Below are 19144 nucleotides of genomic sequence, written 5' to 3'. Positions count from 1 at the left end.
AAATATTTGAGGAGGGCAGTTAAGAATGGGATTTAGTGAAGTAATTTTTTTTTTAACATCTTCATTGGCATATAATTGCTTTACAATGGTGTGTTTCTGCTTTATAACAAAGTGAATCAGCTATACATATACATATATCCCCATATCCTCTCCCTCTTGCATCTCCCTCCCACCCTCCCTCTCCCAACCCCCCTCCCTCTCCCACCCCTCTAGGTGGTCACAAAGCACCGAGCTGATCTCCCTGTGCTATGCGGCTGCTTCCCACTAGCTATCTATTTTACGTTTGGTAGTGTATATATGTCCATGACACTCTCTCACTTTGTCCCAGCTTACCCTTCTCCCTCCCCGTGTCCTCAAGTCCATTCTCTACATCTGTGTCTTTATTCCTGTCCTGCCCCTAGGTTCATCAGAACCTTTTTTTTTTTTTTTTAGCTTCCATATATATGTGTTCCCACATGGTATTTGTTTTTCTCTTTCAGACTTACTTCACTCTGTATGACAGACTCTAGGTCCATCCACCTCACTACAAATAACTCAATTTCGTTTCTCTTTATGGCTGAGTAATATTCCATTGTATATATGTGCTACATCTTCTTTATCCATTCATCTGTCGATGGACACTTAGGTTGCTTCCTATTCGGTGAAGTAATTCTGAAGGGAGAGAATGGAGGTCAGAGTGACCAGAGGCAGGTAGGGTATGGCAAACATTCAGGTGAGAGGGAATGTGGGACCAAAGTAGAGTCATGGCAGGGGACAGAGGCAGGAAATAAGAAACATTTCAAAGGTGGACTCAACAGGATTTGATTAGGGCAATAAGGGAGGGAATGCCAAATCTATTTTGTGGTTTTGGGTGTGAAAGGCTATGCGGTGGTTTTGAATATGATCACAAATCCTTGACACTCCTCCCATTGAGAGCTGGGGTCTAATTCCCTCCCCAGTGAATCGGGAGCTGTTCTTAGCGACTCACTTGTAACCAACGGAATGTGAAGGACGTGACACTACATAACCTCTGGGGCTAGATCAGAAGGCACTGCCTCTGTTTGTTGGGTAAAATGTGTGTTCTGAGCCACATGTAGGCACCAGGTCCACAGTCCAAGCTGAGCCTAGCTCTCAAACCGTCCTAGCCTAGGCACAGACGTGTGAGTAAAACACCTGCAGACAATTCCAGCCTTGATGAATTGTAACAGCAAATGAATCACGGGTGGATAAATCATAAATAAACAGATTACCTGCCCTATTAATCTGATGCTCTTTAACGCAGAAAAGGTTTTATTTCATGAATTACTTGGTTGAATAGGTGGGTAAGCAGAGTATAGTGATAAAGTAGTGGTTAGAAATTTGCTCCAAAGCATTTATATCCATCCCCCAAATTGCCACCCCTTATGACCACCAACATACATGTGTAAGCCAGGAGCAGTTAGGTGTCCAAGACTCAGACATCAGTACAAATTTGAAACAAATTCATTTTGAATAACAGCAGAATGACTTTCCAATAGTTATGCAATTCTGTTACGTTTTTCCCCAGACATAGTCTCATCTGTAAGAAAAATACGTGATTACTGAAGAGTACGAAAAACTGATAGGCACAGAAAATTTTTGAAATTTCTCTTAGTCCAATGCCCAGACTCCAAGAGCCCTAAACACAACTAAATAGGCTGGCAGATCTAAATGATGGGGACTTTTTATTGTAAAAGGCAAACTGAAGTTTATTGAACATTTGTTCCTATATGCCTAATAATGTTTTTTCTTTCATTTAATCAACTTTGTTGAAGTATAAATCATATATACAATAAAATTTCATGATTTTAAGTGTCGAGCTCAATGAGCTCTGATAAATGTATACAGTCTGGTAACCACGGCCACAATCAATACACAGAACATTTCCATCACCTCAAAACATTCTTTTGTTCCCTTTCACAATCAATTCCCCAACCCCAGCCCCTAGCAATCACTGATCTTTCTCTTGTTAGAGTTTGACTTTCCTAGGTTTTCATGTAATGTAGTCATACAGTGAGTGCTCTTCTGTGTCTGGCTTCTTTCACTTGGCATAATGACTTTCTGATATTCACCCATGTTCTTGCCTTTATCAATAGATGTTCCTTTTCATTGTTGAGTAGTATTTTAACATATGGATATATTATAACTTGTTTATCCATTCACCTGCTGATGGGCAGTTGTGTTATTTCTAGATTTTGGCTATTGAGAATAAAGCTGCTATGAAAATTCAACTGCAAAACATATTTTTCTTGGGTAAAATACCTAGGAATGAGGAACTATGGTTTTAGTACTAAGAAATATTTATCTTCCCTATATCAATTACCCTGGAAAAAATGAAAAATACAAACATTTCTTAGTCATATTTCATAATAAAATTTATCAGCACACCTGTTGTAAGAGTTGAAGAATTCATACATTTTCCAGCTCTACAGAGTCACACATGATCATACATTCAACATATTCCAAGATAATGCTTAATAATATATAGGAAGATAACATTCCTTACAAACTTCAATATATTATGAATAAAATATTCACATTATTATATGAACAAAGAAGTCTTGAGAACTCTGTTGTGATTTTCTCTTAAGAGCAAAGGTAAGAGTTGCAGAATCTCTAATTTAAAAAGAGGACGATTTCAATTAGTCCATATTCAAGGAAATATATTTATAAAATGCCTACATGCTTCTTACACTAGTTATGTCTGCTTTCATTAGAGAAGGAAAATGTCTCTCATTTCCTAAATTCACAACATCCCCAGGATTGTTCTTAGTCTAAACCTCCATACAGAAATGTCTGGAATAGAAATTTTTAAGTATCAGAATCCAAGGGTATAAGCTTTCACATTCAAAAGTGCAAAGAATCTCAGCATCAACAAATTATAGTTCTACAAAAATCAAAATTACAACTTAGATATCCCTTGTTTAAATAACAGTGATGTCACTTTAGAGTTAACTATAGGTAGTCACTGAATTGTAACACATGCAGAGATTAAGAAAATTTCAAGTATTCCTAAATATCTATCATTACAAAAGTCAATATTTTACAATATTATGATCTCTAGAGAAAGATATATAAAGATTATGATCAAAGAAACTTCAGTAATGACAAAGTAAAATTTTTACTTTCATTTCCAGTTGCTTTCTAAAATTACTAGTCTCAATCTCATTGAATTAATGAACATAAAATTTATCCCACAACAGACTTTTGTGGCTGAAACTAAATCTTTAAAAAATATATGAAACAAAAATAACATGAGAAGTTTCCTGATACAAATTATAATATTTAGACCCCCTAAACCAATTCTTGGAAATTGTCACTGTTTGTAAACTAGTCATATCAAATGATTCTAAAAGTACAAATGAGTTTTACATCAACCAGTTGACTCTGACAAGCTGCCACCTCACCACCCATCACCGACAGCATCCAGCGGAAGCTTGTGGTGCTTAAAACACATTTCAGCAGGAAAGGAGGCAGACTCCAGGGCGGAGAAGACTGGAGCTCTGAGACACAGGTAACTAAGTGCCACACAGTGGCGGTGGTGCCAGCCAGCGGAGCAGGGGGCCCATTGTGCGTCCCCCAGACCCTAGGAAGACTGCTCTGCCTGCATCAATGCACCCAGTCCCTCGGATGGCGCAAAACGTCCACAATTTCAGCTTCTTTGGAGTTCTCTGAGGGTGAATGCATGTACTCCCATCTATGCAGTTTCAAAACAGAAGCAAAAAACGTAACAACAATAAAAAATAAATAAACAACACACATACCTCTTTATCTAAAATAAATGAAAAATAAAATTCTAAGAGTAATAAAAAGACTTATACCTCTGTCTTCACTACGCTTTCAAAAAATATTTGCTGCTAAAGAAATAAAGTTTCTTAATAATTCCTGAGCATACTCTAGCTAATATTAATATTCCAGAGCCAAAACATACTTTTACTATAAACCAGGGTTTCATAAAGTATAGAATCTCAGGTGATCCATGGGCAAACTTTTTTTAGCTTAGTACTTCGGCATTTATTTTAATGTGTTACTTTCTATTTATGACAAAAATGTTGGTTTGCCTTTAATTTTCTCTCTGAAAAAAATAAGAGTATAAAATTTAAGTAAATAATACCTCACATTATATATAAATATACAAATATGGTCAAAATGGTTAAACTGTAGTATGAAATCTGGCAAACACTGGTTTAGATCAGAGGCTGGCAAACTTTTCCTGTAAAGGGCCACATAATAAACACCTTAGGCTCTTGGGGCCACATACCTTTTGCAGTCTCTTGCCTATTCCTTTTTTATTTGTTTTTAATAATCCTTTAAACATGTAAATTCCATTCTTAGCTTAAGGGCTGTACATAAACACAAGTGGACCTAGATTTGCCCTGAAGCCTTAAGTTTGCAGACCCCTAGTGCAGACTTTAAGAAGCTAAAAATAACCTATTGCGTTAATGTTATTCAGTTGAGCGAGGGATTGATTTATAATCTGCCCTTACCTGCAGTTTGGAATGTGCATTATAATTAGAGGCCAGCAGAGATCAGGTAGACTACCCGAGGCCTTAAGATCTCATGTCTACTTTTTCTTTTTTTTTAAATTTATCCTTTTTTTTTTTTTTTTGACAGTTACTATATTTCATTGTTAGATTTTTCACAATCTTTTTTTTTTTTTTTAAAGTAAAGTGTCAATTTCTTTATTTATTTATATTTATTTTTGGCTATGTTGGGTCTTCGTTTCTGTGCGAGGGCTTTCTCTAGTTGCGGCAAGCGGGGGCCACTCTTCATTGCAGTGCGCGGGCCTCTCACTGTCGCGGCCTCTCCTGTTGCGGAGCACAAGCTCCAGACCCGCAGGCTCAGTAGTTGTGGCTCATGGACCTAGTTGCTCCGCGGCATGTGGGATCCTCCCAGACCAGGGCTCGAACCCGTGTCCCCTGCATTGGCGGGCAGACTCCCAACCGCTGCACCACCAGGGAAGCCCATGTCTACTTTTTATCACATCTTGCCTCTAGGGTGGCAAGAACACCTAACAGTGATGTGCATGAGAATCCAGCCAGGACATGAGATCCCATGAACAACAGCTAAACAAGGACAGAGCCAATGCCATTCTGAACGTAGTGACAATGGTAGAGGGTACTGATCTCACAAGGCTAGATCTGCACAGCAGAATGATGCAAGGCAGACCTTCAATGCCAGCCAGTCCATTCTTATTTGGATATTTAAACTCATGGAGAAAAGAAGATTCTAGCTCTTCTAAAACAAGCAATGGTCGTATTTTTTCTCATCTTTTCTATTTCAGTCTGGATCCACACCATTCTCACTTCCTCAAAGCCAAAAAAGTCAACTGTAGATCTTTATTAACCTAATAGCACCAACATAAATAGATTTTTAAATTCCCCACAGAGATTCAATTAACCTTTATGGAAGCACACCATGGCAGCACGTAAAGCATCTGAAATAATCCCGCATACTTTCATACAAGCTTAATACTTCATAGTGGAGAATAAGACCTTTCCCCACAAGTGCAATCATTTCCAATAAAATTAAAGAGTTGTTATGTTCATATAAATGTGCTTTGCTCATAGCTCCTCCTAGAAAATCACCAAGTAGGAACAGTCAATCTAGCTCCCTAGACACCATCATCCACCCTATCTTCTCACTCCCTCTATCCTTTCCCTGCTCTCACATATAAAGCTATATCATTTATCCTGCCACCCCTTAAAAAAACCAATTTGATTTTCCTGTGATTTGCCTGTGATTTTCTTAAACAGGCAGCAAAGTCAAAACCAATGAGTCTTTAGGAAAGACATTTGTGGTGTCAATGTTCATGTTTTGTGGAGGGTAGGGAATAACTATTATTCTTATGAGTTATTCTTACCGGGCGGTGAGAGGTAAAGACATCAAGATGCTTTCTATCCTGGATCCTGGAGTGAAGAGGCCAAACTTTGTACCCCGATCATACAGCAGGTTAAATTCTACATACCTGACATAAAGACATCAAATAAGATTAAGGATTGGCTGAGTAATCCCTTTCTTAAGATTAGTCCATAACAAATACTTAAAGGGGGGCATCTTCCCACCACCTCCCACCCCATCAGCTGGAACTGGCAGAGAAAACACCAGTCTCGTCAGTTGAGTTTTCTCCATCTGGAAAGGCATAAAGAAAAGGCTATTCTATCCAACAAACAATAGGATATAGATTCAGCCCCAACACAGAGCAGTTACAAAACAATAAGGTTATGTTTTCCAATAAATAAACAGAATGAACACAAAGCTTAGAACTTGAAGGCACAAAAACAATTAAGAAAAGCAAATGGCACCCTTTATCAGGATAAAACAGCTCTTTCTGGCCCTCGCCTAGAGTCTGAGATGCTTCACAGTCAAAGACTTCATTTCGCTGCTAATAACTCACACGAACTAAGACAGTGTAAAGCTCTTGTAATTGAAAAGCCAAGAACAGATAACAGAAATCTATTAATAATTACTAATATATTCTAGATATTTCCTTTTCTTAAACTAGTTAACAGCATTAATAAGCAGTCATATAATTCAGTCTTCCTGCAAATTAATGACAAAGTCATAATAGAAGGTAGTGATTGAGTTGCAGCGCTCAGTCCTTAGCATCAACTAAAACCTGGTTCAGGATATTAGTTTTCCATGAATTGCCATAGAGTCATATCTAAACTCTGTCTAGCTTAAAAATCTGTGATTGCCTTTAACATCAAGAGATCCTTTGTAAAAGGGTCTCTTCTCTCCAATTTCAAAAGATAATTTCTACTACCCAAAAGAATTGAGAATTATCCATAAATCTGAAAATTTCAATAGTCCCCCTTCATATCATTTCTCAACTCACTCAAAAACTACTCTCTTGGTCTAAACTTCCCTCAGATATTACCGTTTATGCATTGGTTACTGTATTTAATCACAACTAGAGAAAAATATTCTCTAGATTCCCGCAGTCCTTCAATTTTTAGAAAGCAACCTTCACTGTGGAAACTTGCCAAAGGCTCTGAGAAAATTTAAATAAATTACATTCATGGATCCCTTTCTAGTCCTCACCATTTATTTATCACTGATTGAGTTCCGTGCACTAATAACTATTTAATACCTTCTTATGTCTGTTTCAAAAGATAATTTAAGTGAATCTTCTTAACTTCTTCCTAAGACCATGGAAAAGAACTCCAGTCTCTCAGCTCCCTTTTTCACCCCTGATGTTACCCTCCTGAAACATGATACTTAAGAGATGGCTGTGATTCCCTATTTGTACAGATGTCTTGTTCAAAGACCCTTGTAAGGAGCTCCCAAATGAGCCTCTATAGGATCCCCGTGCTGCTTTTCTGTTTTGAGTGAACAATGTTCCTTTCTGTATATCAGCCTGACTCTCACCAGGTTTTGCTCAGATCTGATCTTTCTGATCCTTTCCATTCATTTATCCTCTCCGAGGTTCCTATAAACTAAGAACCTTAACCACTCCCTTCAATTTAACTGATACCTACACTGTATCCTGTTTCCCTTTCCCAAAATACAGCAAAACAAAAAAGAAGACTAAGACTGGAGGTTCAAGGTCTGGGGAGAGAATAGTAGTAACTGAGGACAAGAGACTAAATGAGATAGCCAAGCAAGAGGCTGCAAAGTCAAAAGAGAAGCAGCCTAACCACTGCAGGGGAAAGTCATACAGAAGGGGATGCGAGGAAGTGGGGAAGAGTAATACAGATAATGGGTTACGAATGCCGTGTAAGAAAGTGAAGACAGGGCTCATAACCGCAGCAAAGAGCTGGGGTTATCTTAAGCCCCAGAGATTTCTGCCATTTTAAGGCCCAGAGACATGGGTGGTAGAAGGAGCCTCTCTTTGAAAGTACAGTCACCCACCACACCACAGAAAATTAACCTAATACCCCACACTTCCGCCTAATTCAAAAAACACAGACATGAAATGATACACACAAATGGAACTTTCAAAATATGTTGTCAATTAATAATAAAAAACAGAACAAGCAAAATAAAACATCATTCCTATGTCCAAGAAGTTTTAAAGGCTTCACCTCATTAGTATCCACGAAACCTGCTACCTTTGCATAAGAAATCTTATGCAAAACTAGAACATTGCACTTTCCACAGAGTTTTTTTTTTCTTCTTTTAGTTTCTTGTTTTTTTTTTGTTTTGTTTTGTTTTTTTTAAATCTATATATTACCCCCCACACACACACACACGCATATGGGTTGGAAATGTCCTTATTCTTTTTTTTTTTAGAAATTCACGTTCTTTTATTTATTTATTTATTTATGACTGTGTTGAGTCTTCGTTTCTGTGCGAGGGCTTTCTCTAGTTGCGGCAAGTGGGGACCACTCTTCATCGCGGTGCGTGGGCCTCTCACCATCGCGGCCTCTCTTGTTGCGGAGCACAGGCTCCAGATGCGCAGGCTCAGTAATTGTGGCTCACGGGCCCAGTTGCTCCGTGGCATGTGGGATCTTCCCAGACCAGGGCTCGAACCTGTGTCCCCTGCATTGGCAGGCAGATTCTCAACCACTGCGCCACCAGGGAAGCCCCTCTTGCTTGTTTTTTATTGGAGTTTGTTGTTGTTGTTTCCACAGAGTTTTAAATTATCCTCTTAGGATGGTCTTGCCCACTAAACTGTGAGCTTTTCCCAGCATGGTCCCTAGCCATAGGAGGCACCTAATACACTCAAGTGAAGGGAAGGAGTAGTAAAGGTGTATCTGGGAAATCATAGGACCAAAAAAAAAAAAAAAAAAAGTCCCAAAACAGATGCATTGTTAAAGAACTGTCTAACAAGAACACTTAATCAATTCTCATTTTCCCAAGTTTATAAACAGGGAGCAAGCAAGCAGAGGTAGTCCTAAGAAAGAATAAACAACAAACATTTACCTTGAGACTTTGAACATTATCTAAGTTGACCTTTTAGCTTTACCTCCTTAAGTACCCAAAGTTTCATATGCCTGAGACAAAATTAACATAAATGAGGAAATCCATTTTATAGCCATGGACCAGTAGTACACACGCAATTAAGATGGTAACGAGAAACCGCTGTGAGAGGGAAGATTGGATAATTTGGAGCTGATTCACAATCACACCCCCGCTGAAGATGACCTCACGCTGGTCACCCAACTGAGCTCACCAAGCTGAGTGCACAAAGCAGGGTGGCTAAGTTGAGCATCACGGTCAGAAATAAGACGTACTTAACTTCATTCACATCTAAGAAAGTCTGCAAGTTTTGAAGGCACGATGACCTGATTCCACACCTGAGATCTTTTATTTACTAGCTGTGTAAACTTGGGCAAGGGACTTACTTTGCTGAGACTAAGTTTTGTCATCTGTAAAATGATGATAATTACACCAATCTCACAGGTTTGTGAAGAAATTTAGATGCACACTGCCTAACATATTAGCCAGCACATATTAACATCTCCATAATTAATAAATATTATCACTAAGTGTAAATAATTTCTGAAGTGATTATTTTCATCGTAACAACTTCCATGAAAACGTAAAGATAAATGAAAAAAATGTGTGATTCCAAATTTACAAAGCAGCAAAAACATTAAATGATTCTCCTATCTTGGCGTAAGGCTGGAAGGTATTGCTAGAAGAAACTGTAAGAAATCAGCTGAAATAAATTCAACAAGTTCTTACTATAGGCCTAATATGGTTCTCCAATGTATAGACAAATTAAACAAACTTTGCTCTTTTTATAATACTATTTTATACAATGTTTTTTAATTCACTTGATATTTATGTAGTTATGAAAAGAAATTAGGGTGAGTATTAACAAAACTCTGACAAAGTATCTGCCCAAGACAACATAGCATCCACTCTTATTACGGCTGCTCCACTTCCCGACCTCCTACCCCCCAGAGTTATGCAATGAGACGGTTCATTCTCCTGTCACTCACTCACCGTCCTCTCCGGAGCTGCTGCCACAACTTCTCCCGGGGGGTGAAGGAGTCATCACAGTGCTTTTTCACAAGGGGGATATAAGAAGGAATGACAGCCTGGGTACAGCTCTGCACAAAGCGAAAGACCTCCTCCTTGGATGGAGAGTCAAGGTCATCAAAAAAGATACCCCCGATGCCCCTCCGCTCCCCACGATGGGCTATAAAAAAGTAATCGTCACACCTGGAAAATACAGCAAGGCCAAATCAGGGACCAAAGAGGAAAAATCAGACAGACGTGAAAATCAGTGTGAGCATTTCAGCTTAGCGCACCATCCCTGACTAATGCCAGCACGGTGCCCTTACTTTTTGTCCATGTCTGAAAATGAAACTAGAGTTTTAGACAGATTTCCTGCAGTTATCAGCAACGAAGAAAATGCTTACACTTTTACCTACAAAGCAATAGGCAAGCTAGTACATGTCTATCTGAAGATGTGGCACTCTAAGACCTTTACTGAAAAGAAACAGAGTCCACTATTAATACTGTAGTTCCTTCTTTTTTTTAAAGCACTGTATTTCTTAAAACAAGTGACGCTGCTGCCCTCAGAAGCACTGCTACTTTCGCAGCAGGCAGGAATCCTCTACCAACAATGACACAGACCAGGTCCTTGATGGAGTGCTAACCCCTAAGCTGTCTGAATCAGTTCTTATTCACCAAAGGAAGGTAGAGTAAATTATCTCTAAGGTCTCTTTCGGCAATAAAATGTGATGACTCTATAGCATGCATAGCTCAGGGGAGGGCTGGTGGAAGGAAATGTTCAGAGAATGAGTCTTCAGAACATTAAAGGTTGCCCTTGTGAACCAGCACATGAAACTATCAATTTGTTCTTGAGTCTTTCCCCACCTGTGCCTACTAGAGCAGATTTCCTAAGTCTTTCCTAATTGCTAAATTTGCAGTATAGTTTACATCCTGGAAATAGTTTTCATTATCTCTGTGTAATGAGGGTTCCTAAATAGAAAACCTGTACAAACAAAAACTAAAAGCTATTGAAAAGGTTATCTTAAAAATAGACTTAATAGCTTAAAGTTAAAAAAAAAAAAAGGCAGCAGATGCAAATCCCTAGAACTGATGCGCTGGTATAATTCACCTTGACTGTGACTTCTTGGCTTTTCTTCATAGGTACATTTTATTAACAGAGTTAAAGTATATCCTGAGCAAGGCTGTAAAGCCAGCTTTAACTAAATCATGTTATTTCCAAATCTCTTTTCATGATATTATGAAATGAAGAGATTTACTAAATATGTACACTAAATACTTTTTAGCTAGCCCGCATCCTAGATATTTTATTAATACTACTCAGATAAAGTTCTTCAGTAACAGCGATAAAAGGAAAAAAAAAAAAAAGAGTGAGAATGTCTACCCCACTAATCCTCCTCCTGAAAGGAAGCTGATTTGTAAGAGAAAAACAACCCTTCATCCTACATCTGTGTGTCCATAGCTGTCCAGTGTTTAGTGGTAATGTCAAATCAAAGAGAGGTTATTTAAATGTCTTATATTTTCTGAGGATTTTAAAGCTGAACTCCATATTCTTAGATAAATAACATCAAGATTCCACAAATATTAGCACTAAAAGCAAAGCAAAAAAAAAAAACCCAAAAACCCTTTCTGTTCCTCCTTTTTCTAGAATGGCAATTAGCTCTAAGCCATGTTGAGTACCTTATTATTCCAAACAACTTATGCACAGACTCCATTCCACATCTACCAAATATCCTGGGTCTCCTCACAACTTTTTTCTTTACCATTAGAGTTCCTTTCACAAAGTTTCCAATCCCACTTTCTCCTTGTCCAAAATCTCCAGTACATTTGCACCTCTCCTAACAGTTCTCCAACCCTTCCCATGCCTTAGCACATTTCCATGGCAATGAGATGATAATCCTCGTGTGGGATGAGAATTTAATATCCCACTTTAGGATTAAGAAGCCTCTGATTCTCAGGCATATATCACCTTCAAGTTTATATCCTAGATCATCTGGTATCAAAAATGATATTGCTACCCAATTTTTATCACAGACATTCAAATATTCCTAAGAAAATAATGTATTAAAACCACTTAAAACTCGTATCTCACTTCTGGTGAAAGGAAGGAAGGGAGGGAGGAAGGAAACAGTTCAACCTTCATAAGCTGAAAAAGATACTTAGTGACACAGTAGTGCCTTCAGGATCTGCAGAAGGAATGTTAAATACTTAGGGGTTATGACAAGTTCAATAACTTTACCTACCATTTTTTAAATTTGGGGTAGAGATCTGGACCATGCTGGTCACAAGCCTCCTTTAGAGTCCTGTGAAAATGCACTGCATCCTCTTGGTTCAAGTATGTTGGGGTAAGGTCACATCCACCACCAAACCACCACTGCTTGTTACCTACCAAATCAAGACATGTGATTCTGATGTGGAATTTGAGATGCAGAACAGTACTCAAAAGGAAAAGTTAAATACATTGCTATAAATGCCATCACCTGCAGAGACAGCAAAAGGCGTGGCTTGCACTGCACAGGTGCTCTGACAGGGTAACAGTTGGCCCAGCTAATGGCAAACATAGACTGGAACTATATTTACATAATGAAGCATGATCAATTGCATCCCATCTTAAACCCACTGACAACGCACTAGTGACTGGCAAAGCTACATATGTGGAAAATAATTTCCAAAAGCAAGTTCTCAATGGCAACTTAACATTGCATGTGAGGTTTTCCTTTGGATGTAATAAATTTATATTTGCAAAGAACCCTGTGTGCACTTTAAGTTCGGGTTCATTAAATCATTCCTTGTGTGTTGGAGGAAAATGGGGATGCCAGAGACCAGGCAATACCACTTTCACTTTTCACATCTAATAAATAATCCATTGCACCTGCCAAGGAATAAGCTTTCACATGCTTCCCAAAAAACCTAGTTAAGATGGTATTTATTTTTTCTTGATTTTAGATGTTATGCCCCCTAACGTGTTTTAAAATACACATTTTGCACAATAGTACTTTCCACACCTCCATAGCCCTTACCGTCGGCTTCTTCTACTTCAAAGTATCTGTAGTTGAAATGGATAGTAGGAGCATGAGGGTTCTTGGGGTGGATAACAGAGCTCACACCCATAGCAGAAAACGGCAATTTACCTGGAAAGTAAAACACGCAGTGAGCTGCACTCGATCACCTGGCTTGAGACAAATTAACTCCAACATGGTTTCTGAATCAATTTTCAAAGGCTGCTTTTCAATTTGTCTCTTAAAATATAATTTTTAAAAAGTAACTGTGTCCTCAAGTCCATTCTCTACGTCTGCGTCTTTATTCCTGTCCTGCCCCTAGGTTCTTCGTAACTATGGACATACATACACTACCAAACGTAAAATCGATAGCTAGTGGGAAGCAGCCACATAGCACAGGGAGATCAGCTCTGTGCTTTGCGACCACCTAGAGGGGTGGGATAGTGAGGGTGGGAGTGAGATGCAAGAGGGAGGAGTTATGGGGATATATGTGTATGTATAGCTGATTCAATTTGTTATAAAGCAGAAACTAACACACCATTGTAAAGCAATTGTACTCCAATGAAGATGTTAAAAAAAAAAAAGTAAGTGTGAACATGCTCAGCTGGCATATGCACCCAGATGGAATTTTACAGAAGTAATATGTACTTTATAAATAAAACTTGCGGGGAGAAAAGGTTTACAGGGACTGTTAAAGGCTGTTGAGATTGTCTGATTTACCATCTTTCGTCTTCAGCTTTTTTCCTCTGCTTCTCATCTGTTTTGCTGCTTCCTCAGAAAGATTTCCATGAACGACAGAAATGCTCACCCCGGCCTTTTCAAAAACATGCCCGTCTTGAAGTACACAGCTGATGCCACCACCTCCTGTTTATGGAAATGTAAAATGAGGAGAGAATGTAAGGGTATATGCGAAGTTAAAAACAACTGCTGCATGAAGGTGATGGGATTAGGAGTTATTTTCCTCCTCTATTTTCCAAATCTTCCATAATATCAGCATATTTATAATTTTTAAGTACAATAAAATTAGATAACCAGCTTAGCTTTATGACATTTGCTACTGATCATGGGCGGATATTTTATCTCCCCACACCACCCGACTGAATACTCTTCTACATCCTTATGTCATCATCTAAAATGAATCACTGGAATAGTTTCCCTTCAAATAAGACTGTTCACAATGGCAGCTGTCAGTTGTGATGCATGAGAGAAAGCTAAGATTAAAAACAGGAATAAGTATATTCAAAGAGTGTTCCAGTATTGCCAAATTTAAGAGTTCCATATTGTTTCAATTGTTTTTTCTCCGTGTGCTGTTTGCCTTTTAATTTTGTTTACAGGTAATTAAAAAACAGATACTGAAATGCTTAAGGAATTCGGAAGCTTGAACTGAGTGAGACACACATTAACATTTAGGTATATGAGCTTTACTACTAGTAGCTGGTTTGTTTTTCTAAGACACTAGAGGTACCACAAGAGTTCATTGTTTCATGAAGCTTCATGTTTGGCTTGTTTTATTTCTAAAAATTTTTAGAGCTGGATGGGACATAAGATGACCCAGTACGACCCTTGTATATTTCAAATGAGAAAACTGAGGCCCAGAAAGGCAAAATACTTTCTCCAAAACCACGCAACTAGTAAGTGGCCCAAACAACTTGTCTCAGGACTTCCCTGGTGGCGCAGTGGTTAAGAATCTGCCTGCCAATGCAGGGGACACGGGTTCGAGCGCTGGTCTGGGAAGATCCTACGCGCCGCGGAGCAGCTGGGCCCGTGAGCCACAATTACTGAGCCTGCGCGTCTGGAGCCTGTGCTCCGCAACAAGAGAGACCGCGATGAAGAGTGGCCCCCGCTTGCCACAACTAGAGAAAGCCCTCGCACAGAAACGAAGACCCAACACAGCCATAAATAAATAAATAAACAAATACTTTTTAAAAAAAAAAGTTAACAATGAAAATTAATGTGACATTATCAATAATAAATTGTGAAGCTGAAATAAACTTTAAAAAAAAAAAATTTGTCTCAGTTCTAAGCATCAAACAATATTTGCAGCACTTCATATATATACACCTTATTTTACCCTTATAATACATTCACATGTTTTTAAATTTCATTTCATAGATGACGAAACAGAGGCACAAAAAGTAACTACTGAAGGTCACACAGCTAGTCCAGGTTGTGTCCTGATTCAACAGTCTTCACTTAAAAAATTAGAAGATGGAGGACTTCCCTGCTGGCGCAGTGGTTAAGAACCTGCCTGCCAATGCAGGGGACATGGGTTCGAGCCCTGGTCCCGGAAGATCCCACATGCCGCGGACCAACTAAGCCCGTGCGCCACAACTACTGAGCCTGCGCTCTAGAGCCTGTGAGCCACAACTACTGAGCCCACGCGCCTAGAGCCTGTGCTCCGCAACAAGCCACCCCAATGAGAAGCCCACGCGCCGCAACGAAGAGTAGCTCCCGCTCGCCGCAACGAAGAGTAGCTCCCGCTCACCACAACTAGAGAAAACCGGCGCGCAGCAACCAAGACCCAACACAGCCAAAAATAAATTTTTTTAAAAAATTACAAGATGGAAAACACTATGAAAACCAGATTTAACTTCATTTAAAATAAATGTGTTAGTATCACAGCCCCAAATCAGCTGATGAGAAGTTGCTGCAGTAGTCCCAGGTAAGAAGAATCAGAAATTCTTTAAGTTTATGACCAAGATGTAAGGTTTCACTGTATAGGCAATAACATGGTCATGAATGTAGGACGCTGTAAGAACTAGGTTTTAATACTTAAGTATTTTACCAGTGGAAATAAAGATTTTCCTGGCAGGAAATCTGATGGGTGCATTTGGCAGAACTACTGACAAGCCAGGTCAAATATTTCTTGCGCAACCTGGGAAAAAGACACAATGACACAATAACTCCCTCAGCTGGAGGAGACTGGTTTACCCTTAGTAATGAGGAGATGACTTTCTTTTTCCATCTCCAAAGGAAGAGAAAGGGTAAACGCACCCAGAGAAACAGAGGAAATGTGGAGAAAATCTATGCTCAGTTACAACTTTGGACATCCAAGCCTGTTGGCTAAAACTGACCTTAAGACTTGTATGAAAAATGCCATATAAAATTGCAAAGATTTTTTAAATGTCCAGTACTAGAGTGACAGCAGATCTGGGTCCACACCTGCAAGCTGAGGGCTGATGACCCTGTCAGTATCAATCGTTTTAAAGGTGTCCCTTTTAACCTAGCAGTCGCTGTGTAGGTACCCCTTTCCTTACTCCCATCCCCTATTCTGAGTCATTTTCTGCCGGCAAACTAAAGCCCGACCTCTCTTCCCCATCTCCACCTCCCGCTAGGGGCCGACCTCCTCACCTTCCTTCCTCTCCCACCGGTCCACAGAGAAGCGGGCGCCCCCGTCCACCTGTGCCAGCGCCTGGCACACCTGGGCCTGGGTCTCCAGGATCAGCAGCTCCATCTTGGTCTTCACGTCGCCCGGCCTCCTCCGCAGCTCGTGCAGGTCGGTCACAGGCGAGGCCATGAAGCAGCTGCAGCGGCGGGCCAGCTCGTCGTCCTCCTCCTCCGGCCTCCCCGGCGAGGGGCTCGGCGCCCCCGAGCTCTTGCTCACCATCTCCGCCCGCTCCACGTGCCCGAAGGCGGCGGCGGCCAGCCCGGCCAGCCCCGCCAGCCCCGCGGCCAGCCCGGTCCTCAGCCGGGGGCCGCCTCCCGCAGTAGGGCCGTACCCCAGCCCGCGGCTCTGCTCGGGGCAAGCGGTGCCAGGGGGGCGGCAGAAGCGTCCGGCCGCGCAGCGCAGGGACCAAGAGCGCAGCTCCCCGCAGCCGCCCCGCGCCGCGAGCCAGCAGGGGCCCGCGCTCAGCCTGCCCAGGTGCATGGCCATGCTCCCGCACTGTCACCCTGGGCAGTGCCCACCTCCCGCAGACAGGCCCCTGAGCGCCCTGGAGACCCAAGCAGCGAGCAGCGAGCGGCGAGCAGCGCAGGCAGAGGGAAACTTCTCCGGAAAAGAGCTACTACCGGGTCGGCTCCCCGGCGTAGAATGCCGGGAGCTGTAGTCCCGGCTTCTATCGCCGCCTGCAGGGGCGCGCCCGGGAGATAAAAGAATCCACCGTCCCCAGAAGGGCGGGTCCCACGGGTAGAGAACTGGGGTGCTGGGTAGGAGAGGGCAATGGAAGCGAAGGCGGAGATAAAAGAGGCCTTCTTGTCACGTACAACCTCTGGTCTGCGGTTCACCCAATCACAGGGAGAAGACAAAGTAGGGCTGGACGCGCTGAGGGCTAACCGGGGAGAAATGTGGCCAGAGACCCCTGCCCCAACTTATATTTCTAAACAGCGTTGCAAACCCTGACTCCTGTATGTATAGAAGGCCCCTTCGTCCCCGGTTCTAGTCCTCTAGAGCTTCTAGAGCTTGTAGGATTGGTGGGGGCGGAGCCTGGGAAACTCCGTACTTATGGGCTAGTTTTTAAAAGGAGTCGGAAAAGCTAGTTAAAGGACTCCTAAGAAAATCCTAGGAAAAGATTTTCTGGGATCAACTCCATATCACAGTTCTATCATAAAAATCTTCCCAGGCCTTGCTTCTACAGTGCCCACTTAATTATTTTAGAAATAGGAAAAGCAAAGTGTTTTACTAAACCGGCATAGAACTTAGGAACTGGTGTGTCTGGCTGCTCAAGGAAGAAGAGATTTAAACATACGGATCCTACAGCTGTAGAGTGCTGCCAAGTATTTCTCACGTTTAGTACTTGCAGCAACTCCGGTAAGCTAGGCAGGACAGACATTCACACTCCTTCCTCTCCTGACCCCCAGCGCGTGCGCACACACACACACACACGTTAGAGAAATGAGGAAAGAAGCTAACATAGATTTGATAGATTTTTTTGTTCCTGTAACCATGCCACAGTTCCATGTTGTCTGGACATAAAAGTGTGAGAAGGACTGTCATGGGCTAATTTGTCCCTTAAGTCTCCAGGATGATTTTAATTTCTAGTAGTAGATAATTACGTAAGCCACTGGTGGTGGTTTCTACATTTTTTCTTGGTGGCTAGATGCAGTGATGGAAATTCCATGTCTGCAGGTCAAACCAGTTTTTCAAGGCAGTATATTTTATCATCCACAACAGCATCCAGCAGCTCTTACACAGAGCATATCATTAGCTGGGTGGGCATGCTTGACTCTCTAGCAGATTCAATGAGTGTTAAAGGCCTGGATTAAGAAGTGAATAAACTACGTTGGGGGAAGATTTTAGCTGTAGTGTAACTTGCCAGGAGGCTGAGTTGGCAAAGGAAAGAAAAGATAAGAGCTATCACTGTATAATGCAGCCCACTGCAGGGAACATGGGGGCTGAGTGAGCACCAAGAGGGGACCAAACCGAGCCTGGAAGCCTGGCAGGTCTTTTGGCAGGGGAGACACCAGAGCTGAAGAACCTTAAGGAGGTTTAGCCCTCAACAGGGTGAGGGAGGGTCTGGGAGCTCTGTGGGCGAGGGATTAAGTAACATTAGCTGGGTATTAACCCTCCTTGACTGGTCTAGACCATTGAAAAGAATACCTCAAGGTGTAAGGGAGGAGGTGAAGGACAGATGGTGTTTGGGTTCAGAGAAGAAAGATCCTCAGGACAGTTTGGGGCCTCAGCCCTATCCGGGATATCCTTGCTGCATCCTGGGTCCTGGGCCTATGCACCTGCCCACAATCACTTTGTCACTCCTAGTCCCATTCCTGCCTCACCTCTCTCTACCTGGGCAATTCTTTTGTGCCTTTCAGAACTGGAATCTGGCTTCACCTCCCACTGATGCCATCCCTGACACTCCCAGGCTGACTTGGATAGCATCTTCTCCTCTTCTAGGCTCCTGTGCTCACCCCTATCTAACACTTGTCCTACAGACAACACATCTGTCTACCCCACCAGACTGTGAGCTTCGTGAGAGCAGGGTCTTTGTATCCCCAGCACCTACCACAATGCCTAGCATGTGGTTGGCTCTGAATATTTATAGAATGAATGAACAGAGGGCAGACTGAGCAGGAGAAACTGCCAGATGCTCCAAAGGAATCAAGAAGAAAGAGTGTTGTGAGACAGTGAGATGTGAGGGGCGGGGGAGAGGGGGCAAAATTGATGAAGGGGGTTAAAAGGTACAAACTTTCAGTTATAAAATAAATAAGTCCTGGGGATGTAAGATACAGCATGATGACTATAGTTAACAATACTATACTGTATATTTGAAAGTTGCTAAAAGAGTAGATCTTAAAAGTTCTTA

At 41.4% G+C, this 19144-nt stretch overlaps 1 protein-coding gene across 1 annotated transcript; it reads right to left on the bottom strand.

Moving 5' to 3' along the window:
• Positions 1 to 1252: 1252 nt before the first annotated feature.
• CPOX (coproporphyrinogen oxidase) lies at positions 1253 to 17264 on the bottom strand. The gene is made up of 7 exons (XM_068546878.1): positions 16257 to 17264; positions 13626 to 13769; positions 12927 to 13037; positions 12150 to 12291; positions 9895 to 10113; positions 5861 to 5965; positions 1253 to 3694 (listed from the first exon to the last, which is right to left on the bottom strand). The coding sequence occupies exons 1-7, from the start codon at positions 16777 to 16779 to the stop codon at positions 3607 to 3609; spliced, it is 1332 nt and encodes a 443-aa protein (XP_068402979.1). The 5' UTR covers positions 16780 to 17264; the 3' UTR covers positions 1253 to 3606.
• Positions 17265 to 19144: the final 1880 nt, after the last annotated feature.

This window comes from Eschrichtius robustus, chromosome 6 (genome assembly GCF_028021215.1).
Source record: "Eschrichtius robustus isolate mEscRob2 chromosome 6, mEscRob2.pri, whole genome shotgun sequence".
In the NCBI taxonomy this organism is placed as follows: Eukaryota; Metazoa; Chordata; class Mammalia; order Artiodactyla; family Eschrichtiidae; genus Eschrichtius; species Eschrichtius robustus.
This window is presented reverse-complemented; position numbering and strand designations above follow the sequence as displayed.

Coding starts and splice junctions, on each gene's coding strand:
- CPOX (XM_068546878.1), bottom strand. CDS start 16,779: ATGGCCATGCACCTGGGCAGGCTGAGCGCGGGCCCCTGCTGGCTCGCG. Junction 10,114..12,149: donor TACCCCAAATTTAAAAAATG/GTAGGTAAAGTT, acceptor TGTATTTTCCAG/GTGTGACGATTACTTTTTTA. Junction 3,695..5,860: donor TCTTTACCTCTCACCGCCCG/GTAAGAATAACT, acceptor GAAACTGCATAG/ATGGGAGTACATGCATTCAC.